The 17,593-nt window shown below is 41.6% G+C and overlaps 1 protein-coding gene across 1 annotated transcript in view; it reads left to right on the top strand.

The window, feature by feature from the left end:
- Window positions 1-17,593, top strand: part of ptprr (protein tyrosine phosphatase receptor type R) — a 22,863-nt gene extending 5,270 nt beyond the window's left edge. Inside the window, exons 3-16 of the mRNA XM_047575057.1 lie at window positions 2,509-2,622; window positions 3,199-3,348; window positions 3,687-3,794; window positions 4,218-4,340; window positions 4,557-4,678; window positions 4,779-4,913; window positions 7,925-8,114; window positions 9,313-9,397; window positions 10,449-10,528; window positions 10,961-11,098; window positions 11,876-11,986; window positions 12,343-12,500; window positions 12,576-12,689; window positions 13,695-17,593. Coding sequence (XP_047431013.1) covers window positions 2,509-2,622; window positions 3,199-3,348; window positions 3,687-3,794; window positions 4,218-4,340; window positions 4,557-4,678; window positions 4,779-4,913; window positions 7,925-8,114; window positions 9,313-9,397; window positions 10,449-10,528; window positions 10,961-11,098; window positions 11,876-11,986; window positions 12,343-12,500; window positions 12,576-12,689; window positions 13,695-13,788 — 1,722 coding nt within the window. The 3' untranslated portion in view covers window positions 13,789-17,593. The remainder of the gene's footprint in view (window positions 1-2,508; window positions 2,623-3,198; window positions 3,349-3,686; window positions 3,795-4,217; window positions 4,341-4,556; window positions 4,679-4,778; window positions 4,914-7,924; window positions 8,115-9,312; window positions 9,398-10,448; window positions 10,529-10,960; window positions 11,099-11,875; window positions 11,987-12,342; window positions 12,501-12,575; window positions 12,690-13,694) is intronic.

Here is a 17,593-nt window from a genome sequence, read left to right as displayed (position 1 = left end):
TAACGTCTCCGTTTAAATCTCTTCTGACACATCGAGGTCTGAGGACTCGTCCGTGTGATGGATGATTGGTCTCAGCCGGGTGTCGTATGTATGGAAGATTAAAACAGACATAAATAAAAGTAGACACAGAGGTTTGTCTGAGCTGCTCTCGTTTATTATTTTTCTCAAAGGAAACAACAGCAGCGTAAATAATGTGACCTCATGTCCACGTTCATTCAGCTGTGTGTGATCTCATTCATGCTGCACGTGACACTCACGTTTCTCCCGCCAGCGAATGAAGAAAAAAAAACACAGCTAAACAAAGAAACAGCTGATCATGTGTCCAGAACCCAAAGAAGTTTAGTTTCATGTTGTGTATAATGAAGAATCAGGTCTTTCAGGTCAAAAATAATTTAAAAAGGCAACTGGACTGGATTAGCTTGGCTCTTCCTACCCTCCATGCTAATAGTAACTCTTAGCCTCCCAGTGAATAACAGCTCCTCCTTGTTTCTTAGTCTCCCGGCTAATTGTAGTTCTTCCTAGCCTCCCAGCTAACGTTAGCTCCTCCTAGCTTCCTAGCCTTCCAGCTAATAGTTTCCCTTTGTAGCTTCCTGGCTAATAGTAGCTTGTCCTAGTCTCCCGGCTAATAACAGCTCCTCCTAGCTTCTTAGCATCTCAGCTAACACTAGTTTTCCTAGCTTCCTCGTCTCCCACTTAACAATAGCTCCTCCTAGCTTCCTAGCCTCCCAGCTGTTCCTAGCTAACTGTGACTTCTCAAAATTCTACATTTCCAGTTGCGTTTTTCTAAACGCCTTAAATTGAAAACATTTAAGTCTTTATGTTTAGAAATTTACAAGAACTATTGTTTTTGTTCTTAAAAAAGTAAAAATATAAAACATAGTGGATATAAATGAGTTGAGCTCAGCTAATATCTTTGTTTTTGTAGAGTTTTGATCCCCACCCCCCCCCCCCCCCCCCCCCCCCCCCCCCCCTCAGAATTGATCCCACTCCCCCAAACTGACCCGAGGGCTAACGGCTAATTAGCACTTATTACCAGGAGTGTGTGTGTGGGACAGAAATAGCACCTGATCCCGACAGGAAGCACAGCGGGATAATGGCATTACCTGGACAACGGCCAATCAGGCGGCAGGTTGAGCCCCCCCCTCCCCCTCTAAACCAATCAGAGATCACGGAATGACTAAGATCAGGAAATGGAGCGAAACGTCCCCGTGCTGTGACTGACAGGCACCGGTCGCTGCGTTCGGCCGGAGGATCAACATGTTTCCATGTTCGCTGGGTAAGAAGCTGCTTCTGGTTTGATTTCCTGCAGCTCTGGATCTGATCACATGTTCATCGATGTTATTTGACCCGGCTGATCTACTTCCACTCAGACTATTCTCATTATTGATTCACTGTGTGATTTAAAATGTCTGTTTACACTTTACAGCTCTTTGATTAACAGCGTTATTCCCTGTTTTCCGACTTTAAACGGTTTATGTTTTACATCTGTTGCGGTTTATGGTCTATTGCCAGTTTATTGATAAATAGTTTGATGCTGATTGGTTATTTATCCGTCTTTTGTTCCGTCTTCGTGGTTTTATTTCCACCTGAGGAGCTTGGTGTGTTTCCACAGAGCCGCCGCTGACCAGACGCAGGCTGATAATAACATCATGAGTCCGTCTGCCTGTGGTTGTTGTTGCTGATATTGAATTAAGTTGCTGCAGAACATGTTGTTGTTGCAGCCATTAGCAAACAGACGCCTACACACACACACACACACGCTCCTGTTTCTGCCTTTGTGAGGACCCTGAACATCTAAACTAAGACAAACCTCAGCCCTGATGAGTCTAAGCAGGTTTTAACCCTCAATCGTTGCTCTAATTGTGTTTAAAGGAGCCGTCGGATGAAGAGTTTCAGGATGATTTATTTCTGACAATCAGCTGATTGAGGCGTCTATGGGTCCGTTCTCTCTGTGATTAACATCAAACCTGTTATTTAATACGTTGCTGTCTACATTAGTGCTTTGACAAAAAACAGACACGTTCATGTCCATTTTATTGTTCATTTTTTATTTCCTCTTTTCCCCAATTTTACTGGTCATATTATTTTATTTTGTTATTTTGGTTAGTTATTCATTTTTATTTTATATAACTTTAGTTTTTAATTTTCAGTTTTTTTTTAAATTACATTTAATTAACTTTTAATTTTTTTAATTTTTTCTATAATGGTTGATTTCACTTGCCCATACTATTTTATTTTATTTTATTTTATGGACTTTTTTATTTTAGTTATTTTGTTTAATTATTCATTTTTACTTATTAATTTTCTTCTATATCATTTTGTTTTTCCTTTTTTTTTTAATCTTGTCATTTGGGGAATTTTTCTACTTTTTATTATGTGTTTATTATTATTATTTTATTCATTATTTATTTTTCCCCTCTGCTTTTGTCATGAGAAATCTTCCCAGTGTAACGGACAGGAAACACAAACTGTCTCTGTCTCTGTCTCTGTCTCTGTCTCTGTCCTCAGTCTCTGGCCGTGGATGTGAGGAGGCTGAACGTCAGTCTTCTTCGTTGGTTTCGGGAGGGCGTAGCGGCGGCGCTGGGCGTTCCTGCAGGACACGTTCACATCAACCAGCTGAATGTAAGAACTCTTCTTCATTTTTCATTTCATTTATTTATTTCAAATTAATCAGCTTCAGAGTAAATATGCCAGTGTTAGCGGACTGGATCATTCTCAGCTCTATTATTATTATCATTTATTATTATTATCATTATTATTATTATTATTATTATTATTATTATCATTATTATGTGAAGGCTTCGTTCTCACTCTGCACATATTTGTAACTTAATTTATGTTAAACCAATAAACTAAACTAAACCCATTTTCTATTAATGCTGAGATTAATTCTATAAAACCCAGAGTTTCTGATCTCACCTGAACAATCTGCATCAGCCATTAGGCTCAAAGCTAAAACAAACACAGAGACCAGAGCAGCCGATGATGTTCAGTCCTTCAGGTGGAAACTAAATCATTTCTTAAATCAGTAGATATTTTATTCCTGTTGTTCATTGTTCAGAAGTTCTCACAGAAAATCCTTTAATTGACTGAAGTCAGTCGGTCTATGAGGATCACACAGTCTCCTCCGAGGACTCGTTAACGGGCTGATTAATTGATTAATTGGTTGAGTGGTTAACGAGGCGTCTCTTCCTGCAGGAGAAGAAGAATGGCATCGAGCTCTTTGTGTCCTCTGATAGGCCGGGTGTCTCGGAGCCCCGCCCCGCTGAGGAGGTCATCCAATCACTGAACGTCCGGGTTCTTCATCGCCACCTGGGACACTTCGGCATCACCGAGGTCTCCACCGAGGTGTGTGTGTGTGTGTGTGTGTGTCTGTGTGTGTGTGTGTGTGACTGCTCCCCGGTCTCCGTGGTAACCGCAGCCTCACATGTTGCCGTGGAGACAGAGAGGATGAATTCTGGATTATTAGAGAGCAAAGTGCTGCTGCTGAAAGTTTAATAGGACGATTAAAGTCCCATCGATCAGCCGCTAACATCATTTCTCTTCTTCTGTGGTGTTATTACAGCAGGAAGCTCTAAAGGAACACGCCACATAAATCAAATAAATCCGCTCGGACCCTGATAGATGAGGAATATGTGACAGCTCTGGTCTTATAATCACATCGGTTCGTCTTTGTGTTTGTGCAGAAGAACGTGCTGCAGGGTGAACAGAGGGACCACGTGTGGAGCAGAGAAGGTTTCTACGCCGTCGTCCTCTTCTTCACCGTCTTCATCATCGTCATCACCTGCTTGATGGTAAAACACATAAATAAATAAATGAAAACAAAACACTAGAAGAAGAATCAACTATTAGTGTGAAATTCATTCAATTTAAAATACTGATGGTAAATTACCTAGAATTAAATAATAAAAAAAAAAGTAAATTCCTTCAGTATTTGTTCTTGTCTAAGTTGCAGTGTGATGTGTTGTCCACATGTGGGCGCCATAGGTCACAGAAACCAGAGTCAGCTTCACAATCTGTTTCTTTGTTCTTTATTCTTTTTATTTTTCCCAGATTTGTAACATTTAGTTTCGTAATAATAATATTTTGAACATTTTCTGTAAATGTTAATCAACACTGTGGCAATATTTACATTTACATGGCGATAAATTCATATTTGAATAGTTACTGAGGTTAAGATGTTTTATTTTAATACTTTTGTCTTATTTCATTTCCAGGTTTTGTTCCGACTCAAGGAGAAGGTTCAGGTTTCTGACAGACAGCTCAAAACTCCGCCCCCTGACGTCCACCTGAGCCCGACCGTCCCCCCAGACTCCGCCCAGAGGTCAAAGGGCACCAAGGTAAACTTTAAAAAAATAACTCAGATTAATCCATCATCATGATTAATGTGATTAATAATTTGAACCCAGTGAAGCATCTGCAGCAAAAAGACTCTGAACCTGATATTTAATCGCGATTAATGGAAATGAATCCACAGCAAAACACTGAGATTAATCTGATTCAGTGTTTAATAAATAAAGTATGGCCTGAGTCTCTGACGCGTCCTTGTTGCGCAGGCTGTGACGTCAGGAAGCATGGTCCAGGCTGAGCTCCCTCCAGCTGTAGCCACGCCCATTCCCCAGCAGCAGCCAATCACAGCCTGCCGCCGCCTCGCTCCTCCTGTCGTCCCTTTGCCGAGGTCAGTTTACGACAAAAACAACTGAGATTCAGTTTCATAAACGCTTTTACTCGCTATTGTTAGTTTTAATTAATTAATTCATTAATTAATCTCCTTGTAGCCCCGCCCCTGTCCGTGTCATCAGTTGTGAAGACCACGCCCCTCCCGCCAGTGTTGCCCCAGCAACCGCCAGTTACGAGCTAAAGCCCTGCCCCTCCCCCTTCAAGATGAAACCTGCTGCAGGACTTCAGGAAAGGTGAGTTTGCTTGTAAATAAGCAGCAGCGCCACCATGTGGTCGGTAGATACGGTAAAAAACACAACCCAGATTAAAACGTTTCACTGAAGGAATACGTTGCAACATGTTGTTAGTGTCCAGCTGTTCACATTTAATCCAGTTAAATTTATTTAAATATGTTTAAGTTTTCAGACAGATTTCACTGTAATTCTGTTTTTTTCTTTTTTCTTCCGTGATCAAACAAAACGAGAGATTTCAAAGCGTCAAAATAAAATATCTCTCGAGTATCTTCAAACGCTTCCAGGTGAAAACACCCACTGGTCTATTTCATTAACACGTCGTCTATCAAACCAGTTAATTTCTCATGTTTATCCTCTAATTTCCTCCTAAATTGTCTAAAGTCGTCTTTGTGCTGTCGCCTCGTCTCTATCTGGTCTATGAGGAACCGTTGTGAAGCTCTTTATCTGCTGCAGAATCAGTCAGGTCCAAATATGGTCGTATCCTGTCTATTAGTGTAGGAAGGTTGATCTGAAGCTAAACTCTCATTGGACGTGATTGGTTCAAAAGCGTCATGTGACCTGATATTCTGCCTCTAGTCTGAGTTTATCTGAGAGCGACTTTTAAATATAATGTGACGTCTGATATAAGAAGAAAATTACAGCTCAGATTAGAAAGAAAAGGCAGATGAAGGAGACGAGAGAGGACGTCCAGGATTGTTAAAGGAGACGATCATCATTCATGTTTCACACTGGAATGATCTGATATTTTCATATTATATATGTTGATGTGATGATATGATGCGTTTAGAAGGATCTGAGTAGATCTGGTTCTGGTTCATGGTGGTTTCCAATAAAAATATCCATGATTTCACAATGTGAACCTTTAAAATGAGCCAGAAACCTTCCACATTTATTCCTAACGACGTCCTGCAGGTATTTACAGACGGATTCATCATGAATCATTCAGAGCCTCATTTATGGAACATTTTACTGCTAAAAACATGGTGAAAATAGATTTATCTGTGATTTATGGAGAAATATAAAGAGAAATACAAAATACCTGGAAATGTAATAAAGAGGCTGGAACCTCATTTTATCCATTATTCAGATTTCTGTTCTGGAAACGTATGCAAATTAGTGCATATTTAATTATAAATCACAGAATATTGTGTTTCTGTTAATAATCAGCTGGAGAAGTTTCATGGGGATTTGTATTAGTTAAATATTTGACTCTGTTCACCTGCAGCGTCTGGTTAAAGTGAATGTATGGACTGAATGTGTTGATGGAGCCGGAATTTTTTAAAACCAAACGGATCCAACACTGTGAACACTGAGACAGTTTAAAGTGGACCTGCTGTTTATTCTCTTCAGTCTCATAGAGACTCAGTCTGTGGATGTGAAAACGATGCGTCACATCGTCCGACTCGCGGCACGTCCACAGGTTCAGAGCCCGGCGGCCATTTTGTCCCGGTTCCTAGTGTGAGAGCTGGTTGAGGTAGAACGAGGAAGGAAGATCCGAGGCTCAGAGTGAGAACAGGATGTTTTTCTTGGTGTCTGTGTCTCTTCTGTTGTTGTCCACGCTGGACGGCGGCCAGACGTTAATCAGACGCAGGAAACGTCCCGACACGTAGCCAGACACACAGGCTCCGCCCACTTTCACCACACAAGAAAATCTAATCAGCAGCACAACTGGAATTTAAATTAAAACAATAAAACAATACGTGACAACATTTAACCCTCTAACTTTCTACTTTACACTTGTTTCATTCTGTCAAACTGTGTGAACACGTTGGAGCTAAAACCACAAACATGTTGAACCAAACATTTCTAGAACTTAGAATGTAAATCTATCCTGGACATTTTTAAAGCTGATCAACACATTTACTTATTTACAACTATTTCCATTAAAACTATTTAGGACCAAAACTATCAGGTGTCCAACCAGTAATAATGTCTCAATGTCTCTAAACTGTCTCCTGTCTCCATAGACTGAATATAGCCTCACTGTTGCTTAGCAACCACTGACACATCATGTCCTGATTGGTTGATGGATGCATGTTTCTTTCCTTCCTTCCTTCCTTCCTTCCTTCCTTCCTTCCTTCCTTCCTTCTTGCCTTTCCTTCCTTCCTTCTTTTCATTTCCTTCCTTCCTTCCTTCCTTCCTTCCTTCCTTCCTACATTCCTTATTTCCTTCCTTTCATTTCCTTCCTTCCTTCCTTCCTTCCTACATTCCTTATTTCCTTCCTTTCCTTTCCTTCATCCATCTTTCCTCCTTCCTTCCTTCTTTTCATTCCCTTCCTTCCTTCCTTCCTTCCTTCCTTCATTATTTCCTTCCTTTCATTTCCTTCATCCATCTTTCCTTCCTTCCTTCCTTTCTACATTCCTTATTTCTTTCCTTTCATTTCCTTCATCCATCTTTCCTCCTTCCTTCCTTCTTTTCATTTCCTTCCTTCCTTCCTTCCTTCCTTCCTTCCTTCTTTCATTCCTTCCTTCCTTCCTTCCTTCCTTCCTTCATTATTTCCTTCCTTTCATTTCCTTCATCCATCTTTCCTTCCTTCCTTCCTTTCTACATTCCTTATTTTCTTCCTTTCATTTCCTTCATCCATCCTTCCTTCCTTCCTTCTTTTCATGTCCTTCCTACATTCCTTCCTTCCTTCCTACATTCCTTATTTCCTTCCTTTCATTTCCTTCATCCATCTTTCCTCCTTCCTTCCTTCCTTCTTTTCCTCCTTACTTATTATTTGCTTCTTTCCATCCTTCATTTCTTCCGTACAACTTTCTTCCTTCCTTCCTTATCCATGTCCTTTCTTCTTCCATCCTACTACCTCATTTCCTTTTTTCCTTCCTTCATTTCTTCCATACTCCTTTTCTTTCTTTCTTTCTTTCTTTCTTTCTTTCTTGTTTTCTCAGGGATTTATTGTAGCTTGTGTCAGATTCAGATTTGAGGAAGGAAGAGTAACTCTCTGTTCAGCCTTTTCCAGCTCTAAATCTTTTTTCCTCCCTCCTTCCTTCTCTCCCATCCTTCCTCTGCAGACGTGGATCCAACGTCTCTCTGGTTCTGGACATGTCGGCCCTCGGGGCTGTCGAGCCCCTCAGCGTTGCCGTGGTAACCCCCAGGGAGGCAGCGGCCAGGGAGTACCTGCTGTCGGCCGGGCGACCGTTGACCCGGCAACAGCTCAGAGACATCGTCAACAACACGCACAGGCTGCACGCCGAGTTCGCAGTGAGTTACTGCCGGAGGTCACGGGTTTACATCCCTCCCATCATGCACCTTGTCTCCCTCGTACTTTAACGGATTATAAATAAATATACACAGTCTGGCCAGAAACAAAGGTCACGCTCTGATATCTGGATGGAGCTACTTTAGTGGCTGTTTCAATAAGAAGCTCCTACATTTATTTCCTCCAGTGTTTTTAGTACAGATCTTGTATTGATGATGTCAGAGTCTGAGTCTCCAGCTCATCCCAAACCTTCTCTCTGGGGTTCAGGTCTGGACTCTGGTCTGGACTCTGGTCTGGACTCTGGTCTGGACTCTGGTCTGGACTCTGGTCTGGTCTCATGCTCCCTGAACCTCTTTCTCTATCTGAAACCCATGAATCCTGGTGGAATTCTTCCCCTGCTGCCCCCCATCACTCTGGACCAGGTCCAGTCTGGACTCCTCAGACCTCATGACCTCCCCCCATGTCTCCAGAGTCTTTGTGCTGCTCCCTGTCAGACTGGAGCCTTTTATCCCGGTTGTCCTCCCTGATCAGTGGTTTTCTGTTCAGTCCCTTGAGTTCCCTTCACATTGTCCCTGGTGTGAAATGTTCTTCCTTCCACTATTAAACACAGCCCTGAGTTCTACTGCTGCTTTTCTTCCAAACGTTTCTCTATCAATCAGGATTTATTTCTTCCTGGTAGAACATGGTTCTCCACTATCCTTCCAGTCTGGAATAAAGGTCTTAAGCCAGTTTCAGTAGTTTCTAGATGTTTCCTCTGCTTGATGCAGCCAATGATTTGACCCTTCTCCTCCAGACTAACATCTCCTCCTCCACCAGACTAACATCTCCTCCACCAGACTAACATCTCCTCCACCAGACTAACATCTTCTCCACCAGACTAACATCTCCTCCACCAGACTAACATCTCCTCCCCCACCAGACTAACATCTCCTCCACCAGACTAACATCTCCTCCCCCACCACAGGATGTGTCTTTACACATTGTGGTTGGAGAAATGAGAAGCTCCTCGTTGCATCAGTTGGTCTTAAAGAACTTGTTGAAGATAATGAAGATGAACTAATAATAAGATGAACTAATGATCCACCAGGGGGTGCTGGATTTTGAGCTCAGGCTTTAGTTTTTTTGGCCAGCCTGTGTATATGGACATATAGATCGACATTAATATACTATAAATCTTGTGTTTCCCTCATTTTTTTTCAGGAAATTCCGATGAACTTCATTGATCCCAAGGAGCTGGACGTCCCAAACCACGGGACCAAGAACAGATACAAGACCATACTCCCCAGTGAGTTCTCCCTCTGTCTTTGTCGTTGCTAAGAATCATCAACACCTCCAAAACACCAGGAAGTTATTTAATTGTGTAGGAGGGGTTTGATGTCAAAGGCCAACAGCCCCCAAGGACGGCTAATATGACGCCGCCCTCTTCCACTGGCGAACAATACATCCTCCTCAGAGCACAGTCTGTTCTCAAGGTGTTATGTAACGGGACAGTCACAGTTTTGGCTTTGGGCGACCTTGTTTTGCAGGTGGGCGGGGTTATCAGTGCGGGGAGTTGGCGGGAGGTGTTCCTTCCTTCCTTCCGTCCGGCCAATCAAGAGAAAGGAATGCTCTCTTAGCGCCGCTGTCGGTCAAACTCCTTCCCGTGTTCCAGTTTCATCGCAGAAGTGTTTATTGAGTCTGAGTTCAGGTGCTTATGAGAGACAAAAGATGCAACTTGGTCGTCACTGCCCGGGACATTACGGTCGTTGGATTATCAATCATTCGTTGGGTGAAGCCAACAATGAGGGGGGGGGGGGGGGGGTATTGAGTCAAATAAGTGAATGAAAAAAGCTCAGTTTAAATGTCCATCATTGTATTTGCCCCTGGGTCACTGTGTCTGAGGGTAGTTTGTCTGAAGGACACCTCGGCCTCCTCCAGGCATGTGGCGTTCAAGGCCTTCAACTGTACAGGAGATCAGTTTAAACGGTATCCAGGCTTAAAGTTCTGCAGAATTAAATGGCGTGGCTGCTTTGAGTTTGGTGGAGTCAGCCGCTGCCAAGATGGCGACGCCTGGAGACGCCACACTGAGCTTCAAAACTTAACCTCTTCATGTATGGTCAGTTGCCACCTCCAGTGAGTTAAATGAAGTCCAAAATGAGCTCCAAAGCAAGTCGAGACGAACACTTAATGGCTTTAAAGTCCAACTTTTAGTCTTTGACTGTAACTCAAGAGTGTACACTCAGTACAGCCAGGTATCCCAGAATGCATTGTGCAGGTGTCATCATATACGCAGCTGATCCAGTTTCCGTCTTTCTAAATTCAAATGTCAAATCTAAACTTTCTTTTTTTTGTCGTAGACCCTCATTCCAGAGTGATCCTGAAGTCAAAGAGCTGCAACGACCAGCTGAGCTCCTACATCAACGCTAACTACATACGGGTGAGTAGTGACACATGCTGTCACTTTGTTTTGTTAAACCACCTCCAAACTAAACTCTGGACACTTTATTAGACGTCTGGGGCGACGGCAGCCCTTTCCCTCATTGACTCAACTAAACTCCTGCAGGAGTCTGTAATGTCGCTCTCGGACTCTCACACAATGGACTTTCTTCCTGCCAGGAAACGGTAGAAACTGTCCTGGGAGAACAGAGGCGGTATTTAAATTCCCTGTCCTACTGTACCTACGACACTGTGCCAAGTTTAGAGTGGAAACAAGCATCCATCACATGAAAGGGAAGGAGGTGGATATGTGGTGTCTCCCCCCCATAAAACCCAAATAACTTCACTTCTGTTGGAGAAAATATCACAGAGGATGCTGGTAGGTCTTAAATCCTCCCTACTGACCCTGCCGTGTGATTGGCTCCTGTCCTAGGGTTACCTTGGCGACGACAAGGCGTTCATCGCCACTCAGGGTCCCATGGTGAACACGGTCAACGACTTCTGGCAGATGGCGTGGCAAGAGGAGGCGCCGGTCATCGTCATGATCACCAAACTCAAGGAGAAGAACGAGGTGGGGGACATTACCCACAATCCTCTCCGCTTCACTTGGCCATGCTAACTGCCATCTTAAGCTACAGTTTGCATTGTACCAAGCATCACATAGCTACAGCTAACCAGCTAGCCTCAGCTAACAGAGAAAACACTTAAGTCATCACATCAGAATTTCTTCCGATGTCTCAATATTTCGTTAAATCCAAAAACAAGATCTAACTGATCTAGTTTTTATCATCTTCTGGGTCCTTTAGAGTCTATTGACATGATTCTACATCGACTATGAACCACATGGAGACTGGACTCATAGAATCTGAGCCTCAATATTTCACACTGTTTTTCCATTGCACTCATCTAGTGATGGTACTACAGATATCAGTCAGCCATCTTGTAGTGAAAGTTAGCTTAGAATAGATATGTAGCATGTAGCCTTGGTGGCTGGTAGCTTAGCATTGCTATGTAGCATGTAGCCTTGGTGGCTGGGGTCCTGGGGAGTTCCATGTGTAAATCTCCATCTTCTTCTGGATCGTATAATGAGTTCAGTGGTAGAATGTGATGACGTCCAGGAGAAATAAAATGTCCAAAGGTTGAATTGTGTGTACGTTGCCTCCTGTAGTGAATCAGTAGCATTTTGGAGCCAGATTCACTAGAGTAACAGAGTGGACCTGGTTGTATTTTACTTTGGAGAACATGTGAACTCTGTGGTGTTTCTAGAAACTCTGGGTTCAGGTCTAGTTGCTATCAGGTTGTTTTCTACTCTCTAATCTAGAAGACATTTCGATCTTTGTCTCCGTAGAAGTGCGTCCTCTACTGGCCGGAGAAGAGAGGGATCTATGGGAAGGTGGAGGTGTTGGTGAACAGCATCAGAGAGTGTGAACACTACACCACCCGCAGCCTCACGCTCAAGGTACGTTCACGCTGATCAGTGGTGTGAATGTAGTGATGAACCGTTTCCATGGAGACGCAATCAAATGAGTTCACATCTGAACAGCGATCACTGATTCAGAAATATAGATTTATTCCAGCACATCACCACCACACCCCTACATCTGGTTTATACAGGGTTTACGTTAACATCACTTCCCCCCCGGGTGGTAAAAACATGGCGTAAATGAAACATGTGGATTATCAGATCAAATTAAGGACAATTTGACTCAACAAAGATTCATAGAACTACCAGATGACGTCACGTACATTCCCTCTGTATCGGGTTATTCGAAGAGTCCAGGTTTGTGTCTTATACTTGTGTCTTGTTGTTTCCAGTGTGGGAATCAAACCCGCGTCCTGCAGCATTACTGGTACACATCGTGGCCCGACCACAAAACCCCCGACTCGGCGCTGCCTCTGCTGCAGCTGATGACGGACGTGGAGTCGGACCGACATACGGCCCCGACCATGGGTCCGGTCATCGTCCACTGCAGGTAGGAATCACTGCGACCTTTCACCTCTAACGGAAACAAACACCTGAAGTGACTCTAACGCTGTGATACTCGCAGCGCCGGCATCGGACGGACGGGATGCTTCATCGCCACGACGATCGGCTGTCGACAGCTGCAGCTGGAGGGAGTTGTTGACGTCCTGAGCATCACCTGCCAGCTCCGAGCCGACAGGTAACATAAGCTGTAGCTATATACTCATCAAAATGCATATTTTAGTCCGTAAAGGATCTGAATATTAGTCTAAAAGAAGAAATCACAATTTATAAAACACTTTATGGTCCTTTTTCTGTCTGAGTCTTTGTTTTCCCCTTCACGACAAAACTATGAATAAATAAAAAAAAATAACAACATAAACTGTAAACTCTTCTCCTGCCCCATAACCAGACCTAAAAATCCTGAAAAACCTGTTGTAAAAAATTTAAATAAATGTCATCTGCCCCCTGTTGGATTTATCCAAGATCTAGGAGCCGTTTCCAAAATGGCCGCCGCCATGAAGTTTCTTTGGGCTTCATTTTTTTGAAATTATAATAAATAAAAAACAACAACAACAACAAAAAATTAAGATATTGAAATTTTCTAAATTAAATTTTGAATATTTTTGAAAATTATCAATATGTTGTTATTGATTTTCAATATATTTGCGTATTTAATATTTAATTATGAATATTTACCTAATTCAACCAACCTATAATTACTTCCTACTTTATATATTATGAAATCAGCCAGGTTTTCTAGTTAAATTGAACTGATTAATTTAGTTTTTTAGAAGGTCCAGGTCATTATCAGACTTTAGTCATGTGACCTTCAGGTGGACTCCATCCACAATTTAAAATTTTTAAATTTCTTTATTTGATGGGACAATAATAAACATTTTGAGTTATCTGAAAGTCTCATTTTCATCATCAGTCCCTCAGCCAGACGTTTATGATATTTTAGAGTAAATAAAAATAACATAAACAGAAATAACGTAGATTGTTTACACAAGAGAACAATGACAACATTCGGTACCCACTACAGTAACAATAACATTTTTTAGGTATCAACAATGGGACTCAGAGCCGAAGACTTGGAGGAAACGTTTTTTTTGCAGTTCACATGTTCTTGTTTCAGCTTTTAGTTTCTTGGATGAACCGGCCACAAACGTGTCTTTGACCTTTCATGTTTGTTCCTGTGCAGAGGGGGTATGATCCAGACAGGTGAGCAGTACGAGTTCGTCCATCACGCCTTGAGCCTGTACGAGGCCCGCCTCTCTGCAGAAACCGGCCAATGAGAGCTTCCACGGCTTCAAGCAGGAAGTGAGCGAACACGGCGAGTTCCTCTGGAGGGAGGAGCTTTGAGTTTGATGGACAACCAATCAGGACTATTGTGAGCATGAAGAAAAGAAGGAAGGTAACTTTCAGAGAGTGGGAATGTATCTTCTTCTTCTTCTCTGCTTCTTCTTCACGTGTTGTCGGCGGGCGATGATGGAACTCAACTCAGACCCGCCCACTTCACGTCTCTTAAACCGGCCGACCATCATCGTCGTCGTGTTGTTTCTGAACTAACCAGACTGTCCTGTTACCTCTTCTTCTCTGTCTCAGAGACGTAGAAGTAGTTTGACTGGAGTCAGTGGTTTCTGTGTCTTACATGATTTTAAAGCTCTTCTTCTTCTTCTTCTTCTTCTTTTTTTTTTTTTTTTAAACGTGGTGTTCTTTGGAATATGACTGTTAGCTGGTCACACCCTCGGTTTACACCTCGGCTTGGTTTGTGACGTCAGCACGCCAAATATCACTCTGTAGTTTAGCCACACCGCTAACGTTAAGGCAAAAGAACCAAATATTATAAATCCTAAAAGTTCAGCTCAGTTGAGATGCTACTTTGCCTAACTAGCCAGATGCTAACATTACTTCCTGATATGTTACCACGTTTGATATCCGGTTAAACCTCACAGTATTAGCTAATATTTATTTTTGTACTGTTGAACAAATGCAGCTCAGACGAGAGTTTAACAGGAAGAATTATGGGAGTTGTAGTTATTATCTTAGTAGATGGAAACCCCACAACTATTTTAAAACTTTTACAAAGACCAATGAATGAAATTAATTAATGTGTATGAGGAACAGCTAGAAACAAGTGGCTTTACTTAATGTAGGAATTGTGAAGTCATAATGAAAATATTTACAGATGAAGAGAAAATGTTATGAAATTAAAACCACACAACTAAATTTTAAGAATAAATCCTTAAAGTTCGGCTCAGTTAAGATGCTACTTTGCTAACTAGCCAGATGTTAACGTTACTTCCTGATACGTAAAGACATTCCATATCCGATCGATAGCATTAGCCGTACAAATGTCCAAAAATAGTTTAAAAAAGCCACTGCACCTGTTGAGTTAAGAGTCATCTAAAAAAAAACATTTTTTTAAACAATGTTTGGATATAAACCATGACCTAGATGACAGAAAACCTTCACAGACACATTAGCCATACATGCTACACATGTTAAAAGCTAACACATCAATCTAGTGACCAGTAAGCTCATGCTAAGCTAAGTCTTGTAGAACAACAAAGCAATTTGAGGTTAATTCTAGCTTTAGTAGGTCAGTGTTGCTTTAATGCTAATAGATAGATTCTAACCTATAAGCTAGCACGCTATGCTAACGCAGTATTTTGTTGTTGTGCTGCTAAGACAAGTTTTATTTTTGTACCGTTGAATAAATGCAGCTCAGATGAAGGTTTAACAGGGAGGATTATGGGCGTTGTAATTATTATCTTAGGAGATGGAAATCCCACAACTAAAACTCTTAGAAAGACCAATGAATGAAATTTATTAATTAATAGAAGATGATGGAAAACGAGGTACGATGGCACTTTTGGCCAACAATTAAAATGAGTCTTGCTGGATTATCGCTCGTTATAATCTCACTCCTACATCAATGTCTCCCCTTTTATCGTGTGATTTGTTGCTTTAAACCAAAAAATGTGAAATAATTTAAGTCACTATGTTGTAAATCTGTAAACGAGTTGTTATTTTTGGTGTATGAGAGTAATAATATCTTTATTTTTATAGTGTTTTTTACATGGTTTCAGTGTCTTTTAGCAGAATCAATAATTGGCTTTTAGTTGACAGAAAAATCGTAGTTTGAAGAACATTCGGATGTGACCTCTAAACTGAGCCCCGTTCAAGCTTCTCGAACTAAACGCTGGAGCAATAACTGCCTCAAAACAAAAACAAATCAAACGAAACGTGCGAGTCAAGAAGAGGAGGAAGAAGGTTGGTTTTTATATTTCGTATAAATATTTTAGAATAAAATGGAAGTTTAAACGCGGAGGTGTTTTTATTTTTCTTTAGTTCCTGTGTCCAGTGTTGTAGAGGCGATGCCAGTAACGAAGAACATTGAACTCCTCCCCCAATCATCTCCATGTGAATGAACAGCGTACGCGACATGTTCAAAGTGCTATTAATGTCCACGCCACAAACACAAACCTTGCTGCTACGAGCCGGGAGAGCGTCGACGGACAATAAACGACACGACTTTTTCTACGCACCGAGAAGTTTTTATTTTCTACACATGGTTCAACCCATGGGACTCGGGACCATTGTCAACACACCAGAGTTCACTGGTGATAATATGTTATAGGAAGTGAAAAGTTTAGCCTCATTCCCTCTGCTGCAACAGCTACGACAACACACACACACACACACACACACACACACACACACACACACACACAGACTGCCTCTGACGTCGTATTGTGTATCAACAGTGGGATGTGGTTCATGTACTTTATCGTTGGTGGAGCTTAAAGGGACCTTTTTATCTTTATATATCTTCTCATTCACTTTTTATTAGACACATCAACACTATTCACACTGGACGAGTTTTACCTGGAACAGATAAACTAATTTATGATCCATAGTTATGGCTCTGCTACTTTCCAACTCAATTCACTTTGTGTCAGACCCAGCTCTAATTACTTTCCAAATTATAATGAATCATAAAATATATATAAATGAGTCTATTGATCCCAGGGAGGAAATGACCAAAGACCGGTCAGTATTTAAACCAGCTCCGCCTTCACTCATGAACACATTCATTCTTGATTAATGTGTTCATGAGTCAAAACGCGTTGGTTATCCGGCGTTTTTCCGCCTCTTCAGAATCATGAAGGATGTTTGATGAATCAAAGTGTGGACAGATGTTAGGGAGTAAAGTGGAGACGTCTCTGACTCATTAGACCAGGATGACATCATGTTTATTATAGCATTTTCATCTTCTCAGAGTTTCTCAATTAGGCTGGTTTGGGATTCGTACTCATTTTCATACCCTCTAAACATAAACCCCAGAGTGTTCCTCATATAGAATCCAGATGAATGAATGTCTCATATCTGGTTCTTGGTCTCATATCTGGTTCCTGGTCTCATATCTGGTTCCTGGTCCTTAAACTAATGTAAACATGTATTTGTCACATTAGAACATAAGAGCTGATTCAGACACTTGTCAACATCATCACATTAGAAACATTAGGACACTTGTTTTTCTTCATGGTTGAGAGGAACCAGGAACCAAGTTACCACATATGGCTCCTGGTTCCTGGAGGGTTAATGATGAGAACTTTCTGATGAAGGTCCTCCAGTCTTTGTACTTAGAACTTAATTAATTAACTTGGAAATGGAGTTTTTTCACCTGTTTTACAGTGATGTCAGCAGATTAAGGAGAAGGAGGCTCAACAAAGGATAGAAATGAGTGTCCACATTAAACTTCCTGAGCTAAAATAAGAAAACTGACTCAGAACACAACTGGATCCTAATTATAACAGGAGGTCCCGATCGAGAAGAAGGAAACGGTGTTAAAGTTCTAAAGGTTCCTTTAAGCTCCTCCAGGGTGAACATCACAGATCATTGAGTGCGCTCGATGCTAACGCCGGTGTACGACATATTCTACATATGTTAGTGGGTTTTTAATGTGCTACTTATCAACTTGAATGTTGTAATAGTCCAGACTTAGCCACTGAGTAGTGCTGTAACCTCCTTATCTACTCTACCTGCATATTTACTGTTACCTGTTAACCTGTACATTAAAAACACTGGACATGA

The sequence above is a fragment of the Mugil cephalus genome, chromosome 22 (genome assembly GCF_022458985.1).
Source record: "Mugil cephalus isolate CIBA_MC_2020 chromosome 22, CIBA_Mcephalus_1.1, whole genome shotgun sequence".
Taxonomy (NCBI): Eukaryota; Metazoa; Chordata; class Actinopteri; order Mugiliformes; family Mugilidae; genus Mugil; species Mugil cephalus.
This window is presented reverse-complemented; position numbering and strand designations above follow the sequence as displayed.